Here is a 19,014-nt window from a genome sequence, read left to right on the forward strand (position 1 = left end):
TACGTTGTGCATATGATTGTCTGTACAGTATGTGTAAACGTTTGCATTCCACTCACAGAGCTAACGTTCTTCCAAGTTGTGTACAAAGGCGCTCAGCAAAAACGTGACGAGCATCATATTCTAGTGTTAAAGTACTGCTACAAACATTCAAGATGGAAAGAATTTAGATGGCAAAAGAATCTAATGCTACGACTCCACATCCTTTCTCTTGTGCTGCCTCGTGACTAACATCATATTCCAGTGTTAATCTACTGCTACAACTCCGCATTCAAGATGGAAAGATGGCAAATGAAGCTACCGGTAACACTACTGCTCTACATCCTTTCAACTGCACTGCTTCGTGATTAGCATCATATTCTAGTGTTAATCTATTGCTACAACCCAGGTAACGAGGGAGAGATGGTAATTTTGTGGTATGGTAGAGTGAAGAGGAAAATGAACCTGGCACAACAACAAGAATATATCCCAGTGCGTTAGCGTGACGGCACCAGTCCCAGCATCCTGTCAAGTTGTGGCAGCGTCACCTGATGTATTGTTACCTGTGTGTGTGCTCTCAGGTGCTAACTCACCCATTTGTTATGCAATGTTGTATAAGGAGGAAGTTGTGTAAGAGGAATGAATGAATGAATGAATGAATAAATAAATAAATATATAAATGGATGAACGAAGGAAGGAAGGAAGGAAAGACAGAAGGGAGAGGTGGTTACGTAAGAGGAGGTGAGACAAGAAAGGTGAAGGGAGGATGGAAAGAGGGGGTTATGTGTTATGTAAAGAGACAAAGGTGACGAATGAGGGGAAAATGATGGGTGGTTGAGGGAAGGGAGGAAAAACAGTAAGGAAGCAGAGAGTTAAGGAAGGAAGGAGAAGGAAAAATAAGGGTAGAGAAGGTAAAGGAAGGATTGGGAAGAGACAAGAGAGGAGGAAAGGAAGAAGAGAGGGAAGGAAGGGAGGAAGAAAGGGAAGGAAGGGGAGAAGAGAGGGTAGGGAGGAAAAAGACAGAAGGAAACAGGGAGGGGCAGTTATATGTTGGGGTTTATGTAACGGGAGGAAGTTGGAGATAAATGAGGTGATAAATTATAGGGGAGGATGGAGGGGGAGGGGGTGGGGAAGGAAAGCGATGAGATGGGGAAGGAGGGATGGGGAAAGATGGGGAGGGGATGGAGGCAGATTGGAAGAGTGATGAGGAAGGGGAAAGGAGAGAGGAAGAATTAAGTAAGAATGATGGGGAAAGACGAAGAGAGGTTGGAGGGGAGGGAGGAAGAATGATGAGGAAGGGGAAGGGATGGCAGAGGAAGGAAGGAGGAGAAAGGGTAGAGAGGGGGCAAAGGAAAGAAGGGGAAGAGACAAAGGAAGGAAGGAGAGGAAAGGAGAGAAGGAAGGAAGAGGAGAGAAGAGAGAGGAAGAAAAAGAAACAGTTAATGAATCAATCACGTTAAAAGGCGGTAATCTCATCTCAACCTCTTCAGTCCGATTGTTTTCTATTTTATTCATCATACCTCAGACGATTTTCTTCAACTAAGGACACACCTGGAGCAATGAAGGGATTAATGAACGCTACATCTACCTTCGAAAAATCCCCCAAAAGCTGAACAAAATCGTCTGCAGGTGGCAAGAACGAAATTGTATCCGTCATGCAATGGAAGAGGTTATAATAAAAGTTCTTACCACTTTTATCATTATTACTATTATTATTATTATTATTACCATTACTACTACTATTATTATTATTATTACTACTACTACTACTACTACTATAAGTACTATTACTATTCTTATTTGTTTATTTTTGGCTGCAACCCACATTCTGGACATGAAGCAACCTAGGCCACCCATGACGTCAGACATGATACGTGCGAGCGAGACGAGCAAGAACTATTTTAATGTGTTGCGTTTCTCCTATACCACACACACACACACACACACACACACACACACACACACACACACACACACACACACACACACACACAAAGCAGTCTCTTCAATTCGACGATGTATTTTATTCACTTATTTTTATATTTTTTCTGTTTATTCATTGCTAATTTAAAACGACTTCATTTGACTCAGGTGAGACACTACGAGCTGGAGGACTGTATGGCCTTCATTAACCCCTTCATTACGAGAGATTTGACCACAGATTTAAAAAAAAATCATCATCATCACAATAGTAGTAGTAGTAGTAGTAGCAGCAGAGTAGTAGAAGTAGTAATGGTGGTAATAGAAACAAGAACAACAACAACAACAATAATAATAAAAATAATAATAATAATAATAATAATAATAATAATAATAAATGCGTTACCGGAATGAAGTGTTAGTTACTTGGTTGCAACGACAGATTCCGTCAAGCCATACTGAGTGGATCAATAAGGATCCACAGTGACTATCCTAACTTCGTAACTTAACTTTGATAATGGTGGATTCAAGGGGGGGGGAGGATTCGGGGCACATGTTATCCCACCCAATAATATTAATAATAATAATAATAATAATAATAAAAATAATAACAATAATAACCTGCAGCAGCATAATAAAGACTTGCAAAAAAGCAATGAGCACCAGCAGCAGCTGGTGCGGCAGTTTTTCACCTTTAATATTCATTTAGCATTCTAAAAAAAAAAAAAATCATGCTACTTACCATGCTTAAGTGACCCCCCTAAAAAAGAAAAAAATGGTTCTGTAGTTCGACACTGGCCTCACCGAAGGACGTGTGGTGTCACCTATGAGAGTTTATGAATATACCATTTATCATATCTGTTTACATGTCTACCTATCTGCCTACCTACCTAACTCATCTATATGTCTGTCTATCTATCTATCTATCTATCTATCTACCTATCTATCTATCTATGCACACTGATTAAAGTACGCTTTTCTGGCCGTCACAAGCTGCTCTACAACTTAATGAATGGATTCCGATTCTTCTATTTCAGGGGGATCTAAATGCGACTGACACCTGCATATGGCTACCGACACAACTCCTAAGTCTGCCACGACCTTGCTACTTAGTTATCGTACTAAAAAAAAAAAGATCTGCAGATGAAAAGAATACGAGCCCGTGGCTAAAAATTCACGTTGTAATGAGTAACACAAAACAGCAGTACTGATATAGTATACAGAATACAAGATGCGTTGATAAAACTTTGGGTTGTGTAATAATAAGTAACAAAAGAGAAAATACAGGAATACTGATACGATACAAAAAATGTAGCTACTGTACTAAAACAACGCTTAATGCTCCTCATCCAGTGTTTCAGGATGTATGATCCAGTAAGGTATATACCGATGCGGTGCTTGTCAATGCTACAACTCCCTCCTGAAGGCTACCCATCAAGGAGAAAATTCTTGACGCCTGTGCCAGCTAAGGACCAATACCCCTGCAAGGTCATGATGACTGGCTATGTTTTGAACAGGATGACGTCACGCTCAGGTTATCCTCTGACGTGTCTTTTCCTTGTTTGCTGGCTTTTGACTCATCCTTTACGCGCGCGCGTGCACACACACACACACACACACACACACACACACACACACACACACACACACACACACACACACACACACACAGGCTGCTTTAGAAAATTATTCATGTCCAACCCTCGTTCCCAACCTACGACTGAAGACCTGGTACGTCCTAAATTGTGGACACCATCTCCAGTTATATAACCAGTTGGTGTATTTCCTTCACGTTGATTCTACACACAGAGTGACAGCCAAACCGTGGTGGAGGACGCCAAAGAGAAGGCTTGAAACTCATGGCCGGAACAAGTTGATCGCTCGTCACGAAATATTTTGGGGGGTGAAGGAAGTGACAGAGTCGCTGTCTGGAGTTTTGCTTGGAAGGATCCGCGTGCATCGAGTTGGAAGAAGTGTAGCTGTGTCTCTTGGTGTTACCCCCAAATCGGTGATTATTATTAATATTAATATTATTATTATTATTATTATTACCCGTCCCCGCCCCGGAGGGGCTCGTGGATGGGTATTTTCACTCGGTTTGTCTGTCGGTGCGATTTTGACTAAAATTACAGGAATGATGGGCTATGACCTTCTCATCACCTGATTAAATTGTAGGCCAAATTGGGCCAAGGCCCAGGCTGTAGGCGCAAAAAAAAAAAAAAAAAAAAAAAAAAAAAAAAAAAACTTTTTCTCGCCAGAACTCCTTTCAAATTCATATCAACATAAAACCAAAACCTAAAGGTGCATTTTTCAAGTCTGCATCCTATAACATGTCTCATTACATCAGGGGGGTCACCCCCAGTTAGCGGTAGGGGGGTCAATGTCACGTGGGTCGGGCCTAAAATTTCAAATGGGCATAAAATCGTCACTTTTCACCCGACTTACTCCAAATCTGATATGTGACATCCCTGACTAGATATCCTGTTGTGTTTATACGTCAGCACTAAAATGACTGCTGAGGACGGGTATGTTGTGCCTTGGCACAGCTTCTTGTTATTAATAATATTAATTACCGTAATAGCAAATAATATAATAATAATAATAATAATAATAATAATATAATATCATCATCATCATCATCATCATCAGTTTCTTGTTTCATGGGACGTTATACGAAAACAGGACAATTATCGCGCTCCTGGTGTGTGAAGTGCCGGCATTAGAAGTTTAGAACATATAACAACTGCAGTACCGTATATCATCACCAAATGTATCACATTCAGGAAAACACACACCTTAGCGCACACTGAAAACTGATGCTATAACTCGTGAAGTATCTTGAATATTTAACAAGAGGAAGGACTTAATGACCAGACGCAGCACACTTAATAATCGGTACAGGATAACGATTCATTCCGCTTCAAATCAATCGAAATATTAAACCAAAAATAAATAAGTAAAATGATTAAATCAATAAAAAAAATCACAGCCAGTTTTGACGATAAAGATTAAATTATCGCTAGAAGTCATTTAAACTGGACTTACCGGTACTTTTTCATGGCCATACTTAACTGCTCTCGCTAGTTAGTCTTTCGTATAGTCCTTTCACATAAACTTGGGCCAGATTTTTGCCCTTTTACAGTTTTTTCCCATTGCTCAATAATAATAATAATAATAATAAAAACTACGGCACTACATCCCTTCCAGAAAAAGGCTATCCCCACGGCTCTACATCCATTCCAAAATAAAGACAATACTGCGGCTCTATATCCTTTCCACATTACTTCATCGAGACTAGCATCATATTCTGGTGTTAATCTACTGTTACAATTAAGCGTTCAAGATTGAGAGATTGCAATTTTAGTCAGAGTTCAAGATGGAGAGATGGCAATTTTAGGCAGTTCAAGATGGAGAGATGGCAATTTTAGGCAGAGTTCAAGATGGAGAGATGGCAATTTTAGGCAGAGTTTAAGATGGAGAGACGGCAACTTTAGGCAGAGTTCAAGACGGAGAGAAGGCAATTTTAGGCAGAGTTCAAGATGGAGAGAAGGCAATTTTTGGCAGAGAGTAAAAAGAGTATATCTATATTGTCGTATTTCTTCACGTTCATATTCGCAATGGCCTGGTTGTAACTGTTCTATAGCTGCAGGGATAGTAAGAAAACCTGTCTGTTGTTGGAAAGTTCGCGAGTTCTATCTCAGGCAGGGGCAGGAAACGGTTTGATATCCGAATTTCGCTAAAACCAACTTTACTGATCTTCCGAAAGTAATAATAATGATGATGATGATGAAAAAAAAAATAATAATAATAATAACACCAACACACCAGTTCTCATTGACAAAACCCCGGCATGTATTCAGTATAGATGATTTGTATTAGAAAGAAAGAGGACTGTTTGGACGCAGGGAAAACTGTCAAATCTATGCTATGAAAAAATGAAAAAGGAAAATATGAGAGAGAGAGAGAGAGAGAGAGAGAGAGAGAAAATTATGAATACAATGCTATGACAGATAGGGATTGATGGTGGAGGAAATGACAAGCGAGAAAAGAGGGGTGGTTGAGCGAGGGGATTTGGGGAGGGGAGTGGACGGGCAGGGAAGGGGGAGAGGGGGGAGGGCAATGGGAGGAGAAGATAAAAGTTTTTTTTGGGGGGCCCTAGCATTATCCACAGGCCGGAACTACCTCCCCATTTGTCACCTTCCTCTTAACACCCCCTCATTGGTCTCCCTCCCTCCCCTCCCCTTCCCAATTCCCCTTCTCTCCCTCCCTTCCTTCCCTCTATCTCTGCCCTCGCTCAACCCCTCCTCTCATCCCCTTCCTTAACACCCCTCTCCTCTCATTCGCCCCCCTCCCCCTCTCTCTCTCTCTCTTCCGGTGGCATGGGGTATATAAGATCGAAGCTGTCCACATTCGGCCTCACTCGCCTTACCTGTGCCGTCCACTACAGGTAAGCCCTCACCTCTCCCACAAGAGGAAATAATAGGGTATTGGTTAGCATGTCCAACTTGAAACTGGAAGAGCCCATAGTCGACTCTAACCTCACCTCTCACGTCTCACCAACACACACTCACTCCCTAACTCCTTTCACCTCATCTCTCACCAACACACACATATCCTGTCTTTCACCTCACCTCTCACAAATACACACACTTCATCATTCACTTCATCTCACTTCTGACCAACACTCGCTTCACAACACCACTCACCAACACACACACCCTTCACCACTCCCCTCATCTTTTCATCAACACACTTCAATATTCCCTTCACTTCACCTCTCAACAATGGCTAATGTACACACACTTCTTTACTCACTTCTGACCAACACACTTCACAAGACCTCTCACCAACACACTCTCACGTCATCACTCCCTTCACCTTATCTCTCACACTCATCTCGCTTCCCACTTTACCTCACCTCTCTCCCTCATCTCAGCTGCACATAGCTCTTCTTCCTCATCCCTTTTTTCCCCCGACTGATGATCCCCATAACTATGAAAACTCTACGTTGTACTGGTGTTCTCTCTCTCTCTCTCTCTCTCTCTCTCATTAAGTTTTATGTACCTTGTCACTGTTATTTTCTTGCTGATATCCTCTCTCTCTCACTACAACCCCACCTCACAGCCCCCTCTTCACTCACACAGAATCCCCCCCGGCATAATGAGAACCGCGGCTTGTGTCCTTCTGGTCGTGCTGATGGTGGGAGTGCTGACGGAGGCCCACCCACAATGGAGAGGGCGCGGGGGGGGAGGAAGAGGAAGGTGTATCCCTGGACTTGACAGGGAGCTTATGAGGGAGGTCATTCAAAATATAAGTGAGTATAGTGTTGGCTGTCCTGTACGTGTAATTTGTGTATCTCTGTGTCTATGGTAATTTGTATATCACCCAAACTAAACCCCGAATCACCCAAACTAAACCCAAATCACCCAAACGAAATCCTAAATCACCCAAACTAAACCCCAAACCACCCAAATTAAACCCCAAATCACTCAACCTCATTGACCTCCTCAGCCATCGAAGTATGCACCAACCAGGAAGACACCTCGACGTGCGTAGAAAGGATCCGCCAATGTCACCGAAGCCTGAAGCCGGAGAGGCCATCGCGGCCAGAGTTAGGGGGGAGCCCACTGGACAAGGTGGCGGAGAAGATGACGGAGATGAAGACCCACCTGCAGGAGTGTGCCTCCGAGCTGGGCTTCACCAACATTGACGCCTCGAAGTTCCCTGACCCACCCACCACCTTGGAAGGTAAGAACACGACTGGGATAGGAGGAGGATGGATATGGGTAGAACGGGAAGGACAGGAGGAGGGTGACTCAGAACAGAACAGGAAGGATAGGAGGAGGATGGGTAAGGGTAGAACGGGAAGGATAGAAGAGCAGAGGGACATGGTTGGGATAAGATGAAAGGTAAGGATTAGACTGTGATGAGAAATGGATAAGGGTTGAACAGGAAGGATGGGAGAGCAGAGCGACATGGCTGGGATAGGATGGATAGCAAAGATTCAACAGGGATAGGAGAAGGATGGATAAGTGTAGAAAGGGAAGGAGGAAAGATAAGACGAAGGATTAGAACAGGGTCGGAAAGGACTGGGCTGGAATAGGACACATGGTAAAAACTCCACTCGGAGAGGAGGGAGGAAGGATAGATGGGATGGGAAGGAGATGGCACAGGACAAGGGATTAGGATAGGGCAGGAGTGAAAGGACAGGGGAGGGGGAGGATGGATGGTAAGATCTCGACCGGGAGAAGAGGGAGGAGGGATAAGGATAGAGAAAGTGGGAAGATAAAAAAATAGAAGAGAGGAATGATAAAAACAGAATGGGGGGGAGTGCTGACAGAATGATTATGACAGAATAAGAGCAATAAAGGATAAAGACAGTATTGGAAAAGGGCGGAATAATACGAAGGAAGGAAGGAATAATGAAGAATTAGTACCAAGGCATAACATGGCTATATGGCACTGTAGGAGTTGAGGGAAAATAAGGGCCGGAAGAAACACGGAAATATCAAGAGCAGAGGTAGGGCAGATGAGTAGAAGAGGATAATAAGGAGAGAAAGACTGGAGACAAAAAGGCCCCTTTTAGTCGCCTCTTATGACAAGCACAGATACTGGGGAAGTATTCCACCCCCCCCCCCGTTGAAAATAATATGAAAGATGTATAAGGATAGAAGAGGCAGGAGGGTGGATGCAGACAGACCAGGGTAGGGGACTGATAGGACGAAGGATCAGGACACACACACACACGCGCACACACACACACACACACACACACACACACACACACACATACACACACACACACAGGCCACACAAAAACATGTCTTTCTAATGAGTTCAAGCCAAGCAAGACGCTAACCTATTTTGATCCCACTTGCCCCCAGAACTACGTGCGTTGTGTGACAATGCGACATCAATTAGGGAAGAAATAGGCATGACCCAGGAGCAGTTGGTGCCCATGATGAAATGTCTGTTGGAGAAGGACGGCAAGGTAACGTGTCTAACTGTTTTACTGAGTTTTGTGATGATATCCTTATTGAGTTCCGTGCCTAAACGTTTTGCTGATTGGATTTCATGCCTAAATGTTTTCTTTGTTGAGTTTCGTGCCTATACGTTATCCATATTGAGTTTCGTGCCTGTTTCCTTTGTTTTGGGCCTATATGTTTTTGTTATTGAGTTTCTTGCCTGTTTTCCTTATTGAGTTACGTGCCTAAATGTTTTCTTTACTAAGTGACGTGCCTGAAGTCCTGAACCCTTTCCATGCTGTTTCATATCAAAGAGAATTTCCTTCATGGCCAATTATTCCTTCCTATTATCTTTTAACTCCCCTTCCCTCCCCATTCTCTTTTAAATCCTTTCCCTCCCCATTATCGTTTTAACCCCCTTTCCCTCCCCATTATCTTTTTAACCATTTCCCTCCCCATTTTCTTTTTAACCCCCTACCCTCTCCATTATCTTTTTACCCCCCTTCCCTGCCCATTATCTTTTTCACCCCTTCGTTTCCCATTATCTTTTTCACCCCTTCCCTGCCCATTATCTTTTTCACCCCCTTCCCTGCCCATTATCTTTTTTATTTTCACCCCCTTCCCTCCCCATTATTTTTTCATCCCCTTCTCTCCCCATTATCTTTTTCACCCCTTTCCTCCCCATTATCTTTTTCACCCCTTTCCCTCCCTATTATCTTTTTAACCCTTTCACTCCCCATTATCTTTTTATCCCCTTTCCTTCCCAATTACCTTTATAACCCCCTTCCCTCTCCATTACCTTTTAAACCCCTTTCCCTCCCAATTACCTTTATAACCCCCTTCCCTCTCCATTACCTTTTAAACCCCTTTCCCTCCCCATTATCTTTTTAACCCATTACTCATCATCTTTTTAACCCCCTTCCCTCTCTCCCAAACAGCTGGCGGGCCTTACCGAATGCGTCAATGGCAACTAACGACCTCCCTCCAATCACCCAGCTCCCACTGCTCCCTAATCACCACCAAGGGGCTGATGGGCAAGGGAGAAGAACATGAATACAGACACGAAACTTCCTACTCGCTTCCCTCCCTCTAAAATCCGTATTTGCGTTGGCACTGGAGGTTACTTAACACCTATTCCTTAGCGATTTATTTTGCATATTACACCTCAGTGGTCTCCTGTCCTGTCCGCTGTGCAAAATATACCGGAGGAAAGAGTGAACAAACCTCCTGAACCATCGATATTGCGGTCCCTCTCTCTCTGCTTGCTCATCTTTCTACTCCCTCTTTTCCTGCCCGGTTTTTAGTTTCCTCATTACTCTCCTTTCTCCCTGACCCCTCCTCCCATCTCCCTATCCCCTACTCTGTACCTTCAACAATCACTGGCCACGTATGCACCATCTTTCCATTTCCAGACACGCATCTCGCACCACTTCTTTCCCCTTTCCTACCTCACAGTGGAATATAACTTGATAGTCAACATCTCTTTTCAAAGTAAATTCCACTCTCCTACTCCATCATGACCCTCGCTGAAGCCAAGAACAACAATGAAAAACATAATTCAACAAGTGGAACTACGAATGAACAATCCATTCATCCATCCATCCATGACTGGATTAAAAAGGCATAATGAAAAACCTAAAGAAACGATTGTGGTAAACTGTTAATAAATCATGGTAACACTGAAAGACAACAACAACAACAACAAAAGGCAGAAACTGGAGGATTCAGCAAGGTTATCAATGAGTAATAATGAAACAAATTTTTTTTTTAAATATGCCAAAGAGCAACAACCATTTGCCTAAGAAGATATCAAACAGCAACTCAGTTCATACCTCTGCCTTTGCAACTCTTTTGGAACCACTGTACACGCTTTTCTTTCTATTTCGCAAGTAAATATGAATAAATTAATTGTGTTTCTATCCGTTACCTTCATTACCACTATGATATAAGTATAGTTACTGGGTAATGGTCGTGTTGAAACTGTTGATTCCGTTTCCTTGCACTCCACAGTGTGATATAGCCTATTTAATGAATATACGGTAAAGAATACTTTAGCATCTGGCCACGATGTGGGTGCACACGTCAGGCAACTCCATTGGAAGTTTATGCCTTTCACCCTGATCACGTACCGGTAGTTAACATGCTAGTCATCCTATCTCCAGACACTTTTATTATGCTCAGGGAAGACATTTCGGATGGAGGTTTGATCATTTCTTTACCCATTCACTACAAGAGGTCTCCCTACGCCGAATAAAATCATCTGGAGGTAGAACGAACAAAATGGAAAAAGATGTCACTGGCTTAAAGGACGATCCGTGTTTTACAGCACAGGCTACTACAGGTGGCTGTGTTAGCCAGGTGAGTGTTTTCAACCCTCCACATCGGAAACCAAAGGACACAGTATACCGTAACTCATATACAGCACGGTTTGCTTACTAATCCGTAAACTACGGGAGGACAAATCTGATCTACAATCACTGCGCATTTTTTTTTCTTGCTCATTAATAGATTATGTGATGAAAGTAAGCTACATCAACTTATAGGACGCTAGTGCCATGATTTAGCAGCTGCAGCGCTAAACGGATCACACACGTGTTACAAGTGATCACTTATGATAACCAGAGGCTGCTTTTCGTAGTCAGGGTGTTGATTTTTTTTTTTTTTCTAAACGTCACTCACCACCGTATCATTTTAAAAATATTTGCATTAAACACAGCATATGGTGAATATCTTCAAGCCACAGAGCTATCCCACACTTCCCTAGGATATAACTTATGTAGGAAAATGGGACGTAACGTGATATTTGCTCAAAATTTAACAAATGGGAGTTAAATGTACAGACTGCTTTTTTAAAATTATTTTTTTATGGTGGTAAACTACTGCTTTGTGTTTGGATAGGTTAAGTTAGGATATGGCTTTAAGTTGTTGTTTGGTAAGGTTTTTAAGAGTAGTACAGCTATAATAATAAATTTCGGTTTACCTGAGTTTTTATAATGTCTGCCACTACGCTTAAGAAAGAGTGGATCGGAATAGGCAGACATAAACAGGAAAAGAAAATCAGCAGTAAACATTTACCATCACAAAAATTATTTTTAAAAATATGGAAAACCACTGAAGAAGTGAATAGGTATTTCTGCTGCTTAAACTGTAGAAAGGCCCCTAACAAACTCACTGACTTTCCGATATCTGGAGGTCCTAATCTTTGAAAACACACGTCCAAATTTGACGGTGGACATTAACAATTACGGTAGCTACCACAGTTGTAATGGATTAAAAGCTGTCCTGATTGCTGGTTCCATGAAAAAAAAAAAAAAAAATCCTTGGTAATCCCATGACTTATGTGCATAACCTTATTAACTAGATAAAACACTGCATTTTTACCTGACTAAGGGAAGGTTGATTGGTTGCTTGTCAGTCTTCTAGTACTATTCAAGGTTCTGATGCAGACCCTGGCTCGTCTAGCCTTGTTTTTGCACTATTCCTATCACTACTTGGTCTCAGTGAACCTTGAAGATTTCCAGACTTGTCTTCGAAGATCAAAGTACGTCTATTTGGTTAATTTGCCTTTCTTTTCACTCTACATCTCCTCTCATCCCCTCCTGCAAACAAACAAACGAAAAACTAAGATGGCCGACCGTCAGTGTTGCCAGGTGCTGATGCAAAGCTCAGACACCGAGTACGAATTTCTTTAAATCAATGACTGCGTGCCACACACACATAGGAATACATGTATGAATGTAAATGATACTTCACAGTTTCCTGACGCATTTACATATGAACATGACTATGAAGTAAAAATAATAATAATGTTTGGGGGGCAGCACTCCAAACGTCTGGACTCACTAGCTGAGCCGCAGGTTCCTGACAGAGGAAAGTGATTTGAATAATTGCTACTTAGACTGTAGTATCAAATACCATATGGTACCAAGTCAAAGCAAAGATGTATGATTAGCAATGAAACTGAAGCGAGGAAGGTAGTGGTTTTGGTGTAGAAATGATATTGGCATGAAATGGTGTTGTCGTTGCAGTGGTCTTGGCGTTGAAGAGATCTTAGCATTGAAGTGGCCTTTGCGTTGCGGTGGTCTTGGAGTTTAAGTGATTTTGGCGTTGAAGTGACTTGGCGATGCAGAGGCTTGGCGTTAAAGTGGCTTGGTGATGAAGTGGCTTGGTGATGAAGTGGCTTGGCGTTGAAGTGGCTTGACTGGTCAAGTTTGTTAAAAGGCTTGACTTTGGAAAGGAGGAAGGGCCGATGTAAATGGGAGGTCCTTAAACTATTCATGTCTTGAAACCATGTTTAACCTATAAGAAATGCGGGAAACTAAAGGCCAGAAGGGACAAGGAAATATCAAGAAGACAGGTAGGACATGAGGAGAGAGAGAGAGAGAGAGAGAGAGAGAGAGAGAGAGAGAAGGCCCTTTTTAATTGCTTCTTACGTCAAGATGGGAAACTTGGAAAGCACTTTCCCCTTCCCCAGAGGTCCTGATGGAAGAAATTTTACTACTACTATATATCAAATGAACATTTTCTTTCATCTAACACAAAAGAGCATCAAAGAAAATGAATAGTTTCAAGGATAAACTACTGTAGGTATGATTCTTTCTTTTCTTGAACCTTTCGTAACTTTTCTTGGTAAAATTGTCTATCCTCTCTAGCAGCTCTTTGATCGTTTTGAAAGTTTACTGCTTAACTGGTGGGCAGTTCTTGGTCTTCCTGATACATTTGATGAAGCTTTAAATTTAGCCCATGTTTAATATTTTTCTGTAACGTCATGGTAATAGTACAGGCTATTGCTCTTATTACATATATGGGGTATGCAGCTGGAGCACGTATCCAGCTCAGAGAAGTTGGTTATTCCTGTCCTGCAAGGTCCTGTGTCACCCCTGGGCAAAGCATAGCACCCGTTAGTCCACCAAAGAGGAAGTAGGTGGATGGTTACCATAGTTTCTGGAGGTGTCAGACTTCCATGGGAGTGACGTGGGGCCTTGCACAATACTCCTAAGTTTGGAGCTCAACTTTGGCTCTCCAGCATATGTTTATAAAAGTTACTTAGAATTATAAGCTCTAAACTTTAGGCATACTGGTTTTTCTCTGTATGAGTTTGGTGTAATGGTAAAAAAAATTAATGGACAAAATATGAAGGATTTCTGCCAGGTTCATCTCCAAGTGGAAAGTTCCATGCGAAAAGGAAGGTAGTGTCATTTATACAACACAAATACACTCCAGTCCCATCCTTCCTCTCAACTCTTTCAGCATATTCAGGGATGCACTACACATCCAAGCAATGTCATTTATGTACATTTGAGCTTATGGAATATCCCCTTCCTTTACTGCCCAGGTCTCACTACCATACTGCATTACACTCCTAACACTTGCCACATATAAAGCTCCCTTAGCATGGAGGGAGAACCCTCTCAATGTCAGGAGAGGCAACAGCTCCCTGAACTTCCTCCAACCACTCCTCACCCTAGCCACAGAGCTAACTCCAGCCCCACCTCCAGCACATGACATGTCTCCCAAAAAACAAAACTCTTCCACACACTCAAGAGACTCTGCAGTAGGATCAATCCTTTCCTGCCCAGCAATCTCTACACGCTCTCCTCAACACTCTGCACATTAAAAATCTTCATTATCTTGCAGTCTACCTCTAATAACAACACATTTCTAATGCACCCACATATCACAAATACTGAACAAAATGGAATGATGATGAAAGGTTGTTTTTTTCAGTGTCATTCTTCTGATATAAATAAACAATGCTTTTTTTTCATGACAGATCAATGACCATCTACATAGCCAAAAAATGTTGTCTCACTACTGTGAATAAAGTTCTATATTCCATTTCTTTTTTTCTTTAAGCAAGTAAAAGTGCATTAGGATAATTCAGTCATTATTTCAGTATGGATAATTTATGTTTTTCTTAAGTTACAGGTTAAATATATACTCTTCATAAAAATATTAGCAGTACAATAGAACAGTACTACAATACAACAGCTTTTAGTATCAATACAGTGAAGTCACCAACTATGCAAAACTTCATCCATGTGGATGATCATCTAATGGGTATGGTGTGCTGAAAATGTGTAAAAAGTGCAATAAACTACATGTATATAGTGTTTCTCATGCAAAATGCTGTAAATTTTGAAACTATCATGCTGGGGTATGGAGTTGTCTATATGGGTGTACCTTTTATGTTGATGGTGTACTTTTGGTCCTACCAGTAGGATCATCTGAGTGCGAGTTCAATGGACTACAAGCTGAAGCTGTCATATTCTTGTAGTCCACTATCCTCCTTTTCTGGGATACAGAGGAATCTAAAGGGCATTTGTATCGCCATGCTACTGGTGGCATTAGTGCCACCACATGAATGCAACCTCTCTAGCAAATGGGGGTACTTTTATGGCCAATTTATACCCTCAATAACCTGTTGCAATGTGGGTGATGATGTGAGTGTGTGTGGGTAATGCCACTACAACTGTTTGTAAACCCCAGGCTCTGAAGTTTAAATTTTATGTTTGTATATTAGGGCTTGCCACTCACTGTCTTCCACGTTTGTGATTTTTACCTATCAGAATGTGTCTTGATACTGTAAGGTACAGAAGGACCAAACCTTCTCAAATTTCCCTGCACCTTGCTATGGAGAAGGGCACTGATCCAACCCAGGTGAGACACTAACTACCTTATGAGGTCCCTGGTTTCTTACATAATACAATATGTACTGTACTGTACCTGTAGGACAGCCCCATGGAAACAGTTGCTTACCTGTGGTCAATGGGCCTGTTCAGCCAAACAGAGTGGGGTTAAGTAGCAACAACGACTCGCTTAATCACCTATGTGGTGTGATCTTGGACTGGAATTACTGTACCAAATAGATGGCAACTTCGCTGTACAAAAGTTCTGTGTAATCGATTTTACTAACTTGCTATGGCTTAACTCACTTTCCTGTATGATATATGCTTGTATAAATATATATACAGTAGATCCTCAATATAATAAATGTGGTAACAGTGTTCCATGCAAACAAACTACTGTATGTTATTTCCTCAGTTAACAGGATATGGTTTGTAGTAATTTATGAACTAAGAAAAACAATCCCTGAATTACTAGACACCTTTGGCGTAATTTTGCTGGTGTTCTGTTTTGTTTATGAAGAAAATCTGCCTTCATTAGTCTGATGAATTAAGGTTCTACTGCACATATTAAGATTCTTTTCCTCAGAAATTTTGGTCCCTTTTAAAAGTGTATCATGCAGTTTTCAGAAACAATAATCGGATAATGGTTAAGAGCAAATATGGTACATACCACCATATGAGCCCCTCATACAAAGCACATAAGTTGCAATGGAGTTTATAATGGCAGCAGGACAATGTATCATCAGGTATATTATTCTACGGCTCATTATTAGCACCTATATCATAATGTACAACAATAAACTTGAGGCACCATCTTAAACACTCCACAGTTAAAGCACGGAAGTTGCGGTAAAATGTACAGCTTCTGTACATTAAAGTGGATGGAGTGAAATGCCTCTGCATCACCTGGCTTCGCATGAATGCCCACATAACCTGACTAAAATTATTATGATATTCATGCACTTATATACTCTTAACCCTTTCAGTATCATTAAACCATTATACTCTGTTATTTCCAACCACACAACAATTATACTCAGCTAAAGGTACACTCTCTTAGTGGATGAGTCCCTCTATATAATTCTCATTACTCCCACACACCAATATGTTCCAACTCCGGAAAGCAGAACCACCATATGTTATAAAGGAGATTCAATACAGACAGTCTTCATTATAGGTCAGGGATGTGTTCCAAAAGAAAGCTGTTTAACTTCTGCATATGTCTGGTACTGTAAATTGAGGAGAAATGGCAATTCAAGTCTTACAAGTAGCAAAGTTTAATCAAAATTTTTAAAACATATGTGGGATTACAGCAAAAGGGGAAACTTATAATGAGGACATACTGTATAAAACAAAAAAGAGTAACTGGGAAACAATGTCTGGGTACATACATAAGCTATAAGCAAGTATGTTTCTTACCTACAGATAACAAATAATGACTAGTAGCCTACTTGAAGAATATGGCAAAACTGACTTGCCTACACTTAAAATTAATATTACACTTGCTACCAATGAAACCGGCTTCAGATGCACATCAATGAAACTGACATGTATTTACCATATTATAACAGCATTTTGAACAGCAGTACAAATACAGTATGTTTAGCAAAGGAAATTTTTAAGTATCAATAGTACTGATAACAGGTATATTACTGGAAAAAAGAAAAAGCATGAAATAATTATGCCACAAGCGGATACAGTATATGGCACCCTATTTTACATTCCTCCGGACTGGAGAAAAAGGCAATATTGTCCTGTACCTGTAATAAATTCACCAGAAGTGTTTGTTTCTCTGAAGTGACATACTTTTCCTCTCTCTTTTCTTAATTTTTTTGTGAACTGCTCTGGTTTCTCTATGTCTTGTGTGTCATCGAAATGAATAAAAATGGCAGGAACTGGAAACAAGAAACCTCTCCCTCCTTGTTTTGGTGTAACGATATGGTAAACCCTCTGCTTACTGGTACAAGCAGCCCCACAGCTCCACCAACATAACGGGAAGGGAAGATCCATGCCCTAGATCTCCCCATCCCATATGCTCAAGGGAAACAGGGTGATGATAACAACTGATGATGATGATAATGAAGTCGATAATGATGATGATGACAATGATCACAACTACTTTTGCTGCTAAATGCACGACTATGAGAAGTGAATGTGTGAAAGAATTATAATTTAATTACCAAGTTCATGATCAAAACTTGTTTAAATGAGTGCTTAAGATACAGGAAACTTGAATGAGTATGAAAGAAGACAAAAGTAAAAGAGTGTAATAATGTGCACGACTGATATTACTGTGAGACAAAGCACATAAATTAGTACGTGACTATGCTACCTCACAAGCCCCTTTTTTTTTCTTTCTGCTCCTATCCCCTACTAAAGATGACTCAGTCCCTTTATTTTATCCAATTCTCTGCTCTACTGGTTACTGGGGTAACAGCTTTTCCACACAGACAGAGGAAAAGCAACATTACTTGCATACACCATTCCTTCATTGTAATCTATTTGGCTATCATTCCATCCTTTACCGTCCCAATAAAGGAACCAAGGGCAAAGCTACTTACTCCAAAGATTTAAGGTACATGACCAGTTGCTAACCAGAGAGGCATCTGTGAAATAAACCTTGGCTACCCTGTGGATACAAAACCCTCATAAGCCACATCTGGTCAGAGTACCTTAACCCAGTAGACCACCAGGCGTCCACTTGAGTATATGGTGACTAAAAGAGGTGGCAGCTGCCAGCCTGGGTCCCCTATCTTTGTACTGGCCTCAAGTGCTGTACCCATCCAACTATCTGGCACTTAATCCCTTGAGTCCAGTGGTGTTTTTTAATCATTTATCCTTACTGCCACCAGCTGCTTTTTTTTTTTTTTAAACATGAAAAGAACCTTTTGTGAGGGGTTAAAAACAGTCTCCATTAACCTTTCACAACCAGACATCTCTCCCTAAGCTGAATAAAATCACATGGAGGTAGTGAGAAAAAAAAACTGGATTGAAGGTGTTACGCTACAGATACTCTTGTACTAAATGAAGGAAACTAAGCTACAGATACCCTTGTACCAAATGGAGGAAACTAAGCTACAGACACCTTTGTACCAAATGGTGGAAACTATAACTAAAGCTGCCTTTCTCTACTGAATTGTCTCCCCAGTAAGATCAGAGAGCCTTATTCTGGATTTCCTCACCCCAAGTGAACAAAGAAAGTTGATTTTACAACACACAGTGCAAATTTTACTCTATTGTGAAAAACAAAGTATATTATGTCAGATTTATATCCTAGTCCATGGGGATAAAAGAAGTTCATAGGCCACAATACCAGCCTTTGGTTTAGTTTTCTCTCACTACATCAATAACTTTGTGCAACGTCCACCCAATGAGTAGCTAACTTTCATAAACCATTTACCATGATACAAACTCTGTGAAGGGGATACAAATGAGGAAGGAGTGGGGAGCGGGCTGGGATAACTGTAGTATTCTGTTCCAGTTACCACAAGATGATTTCATTCAGCTGCTTGTGATACAGGAGT

At 41.2% G+C, this 19,014-nt stretch overlaps 1 protein-coding gene across 1 annotated transcript; it reads left to right on the top strand.

Moving 5' to 3' along the window:
* The first annotated feature begins 6,333 nt into the window (after positions 1-6,333).
* On the top strand, positions 6,334-10,765 carry LOC145415308 (uncharacterized). Its single transcript, XM_080284580.1, has 5 exons — positions 6,334-6,343; positions 7,041-7,210; positions 7,408-7,644; positions 8,781-8,887; positions 9,800-10,765. The coding sequence occupies exons 2-5, from the start codon at positions 7,057-7,059 to the stop codon at positions 9,833-9,835; spliced, it is 534 nt and encodes a 177-aa protein (XP_080140706.1). The 5' UTR covers positions 6,334-6,343; positions 7,041-7,056; the 3' UTR covers positions 9,836-10,765.
* Positions 10,766-19,014: the final 8,249 nt, after the last annotated feature.

Source organism: Coenobita brevimanus, chromosome 102 (genome assembly GCF_032717465.1).
Source record: "Coenobita brevimanus isolate Jiangsu-jjx chromosome 102, ASM3271746v2, whole genome shotgun sequence".
Classification (NCBI taxonomy): domain Eukaryota; kingdom Metazoa; phylum Arthropoda; class Malacostraca; order Decapoda; family Coenobitidae; genus Coenobita; species Coenobita brevimanus.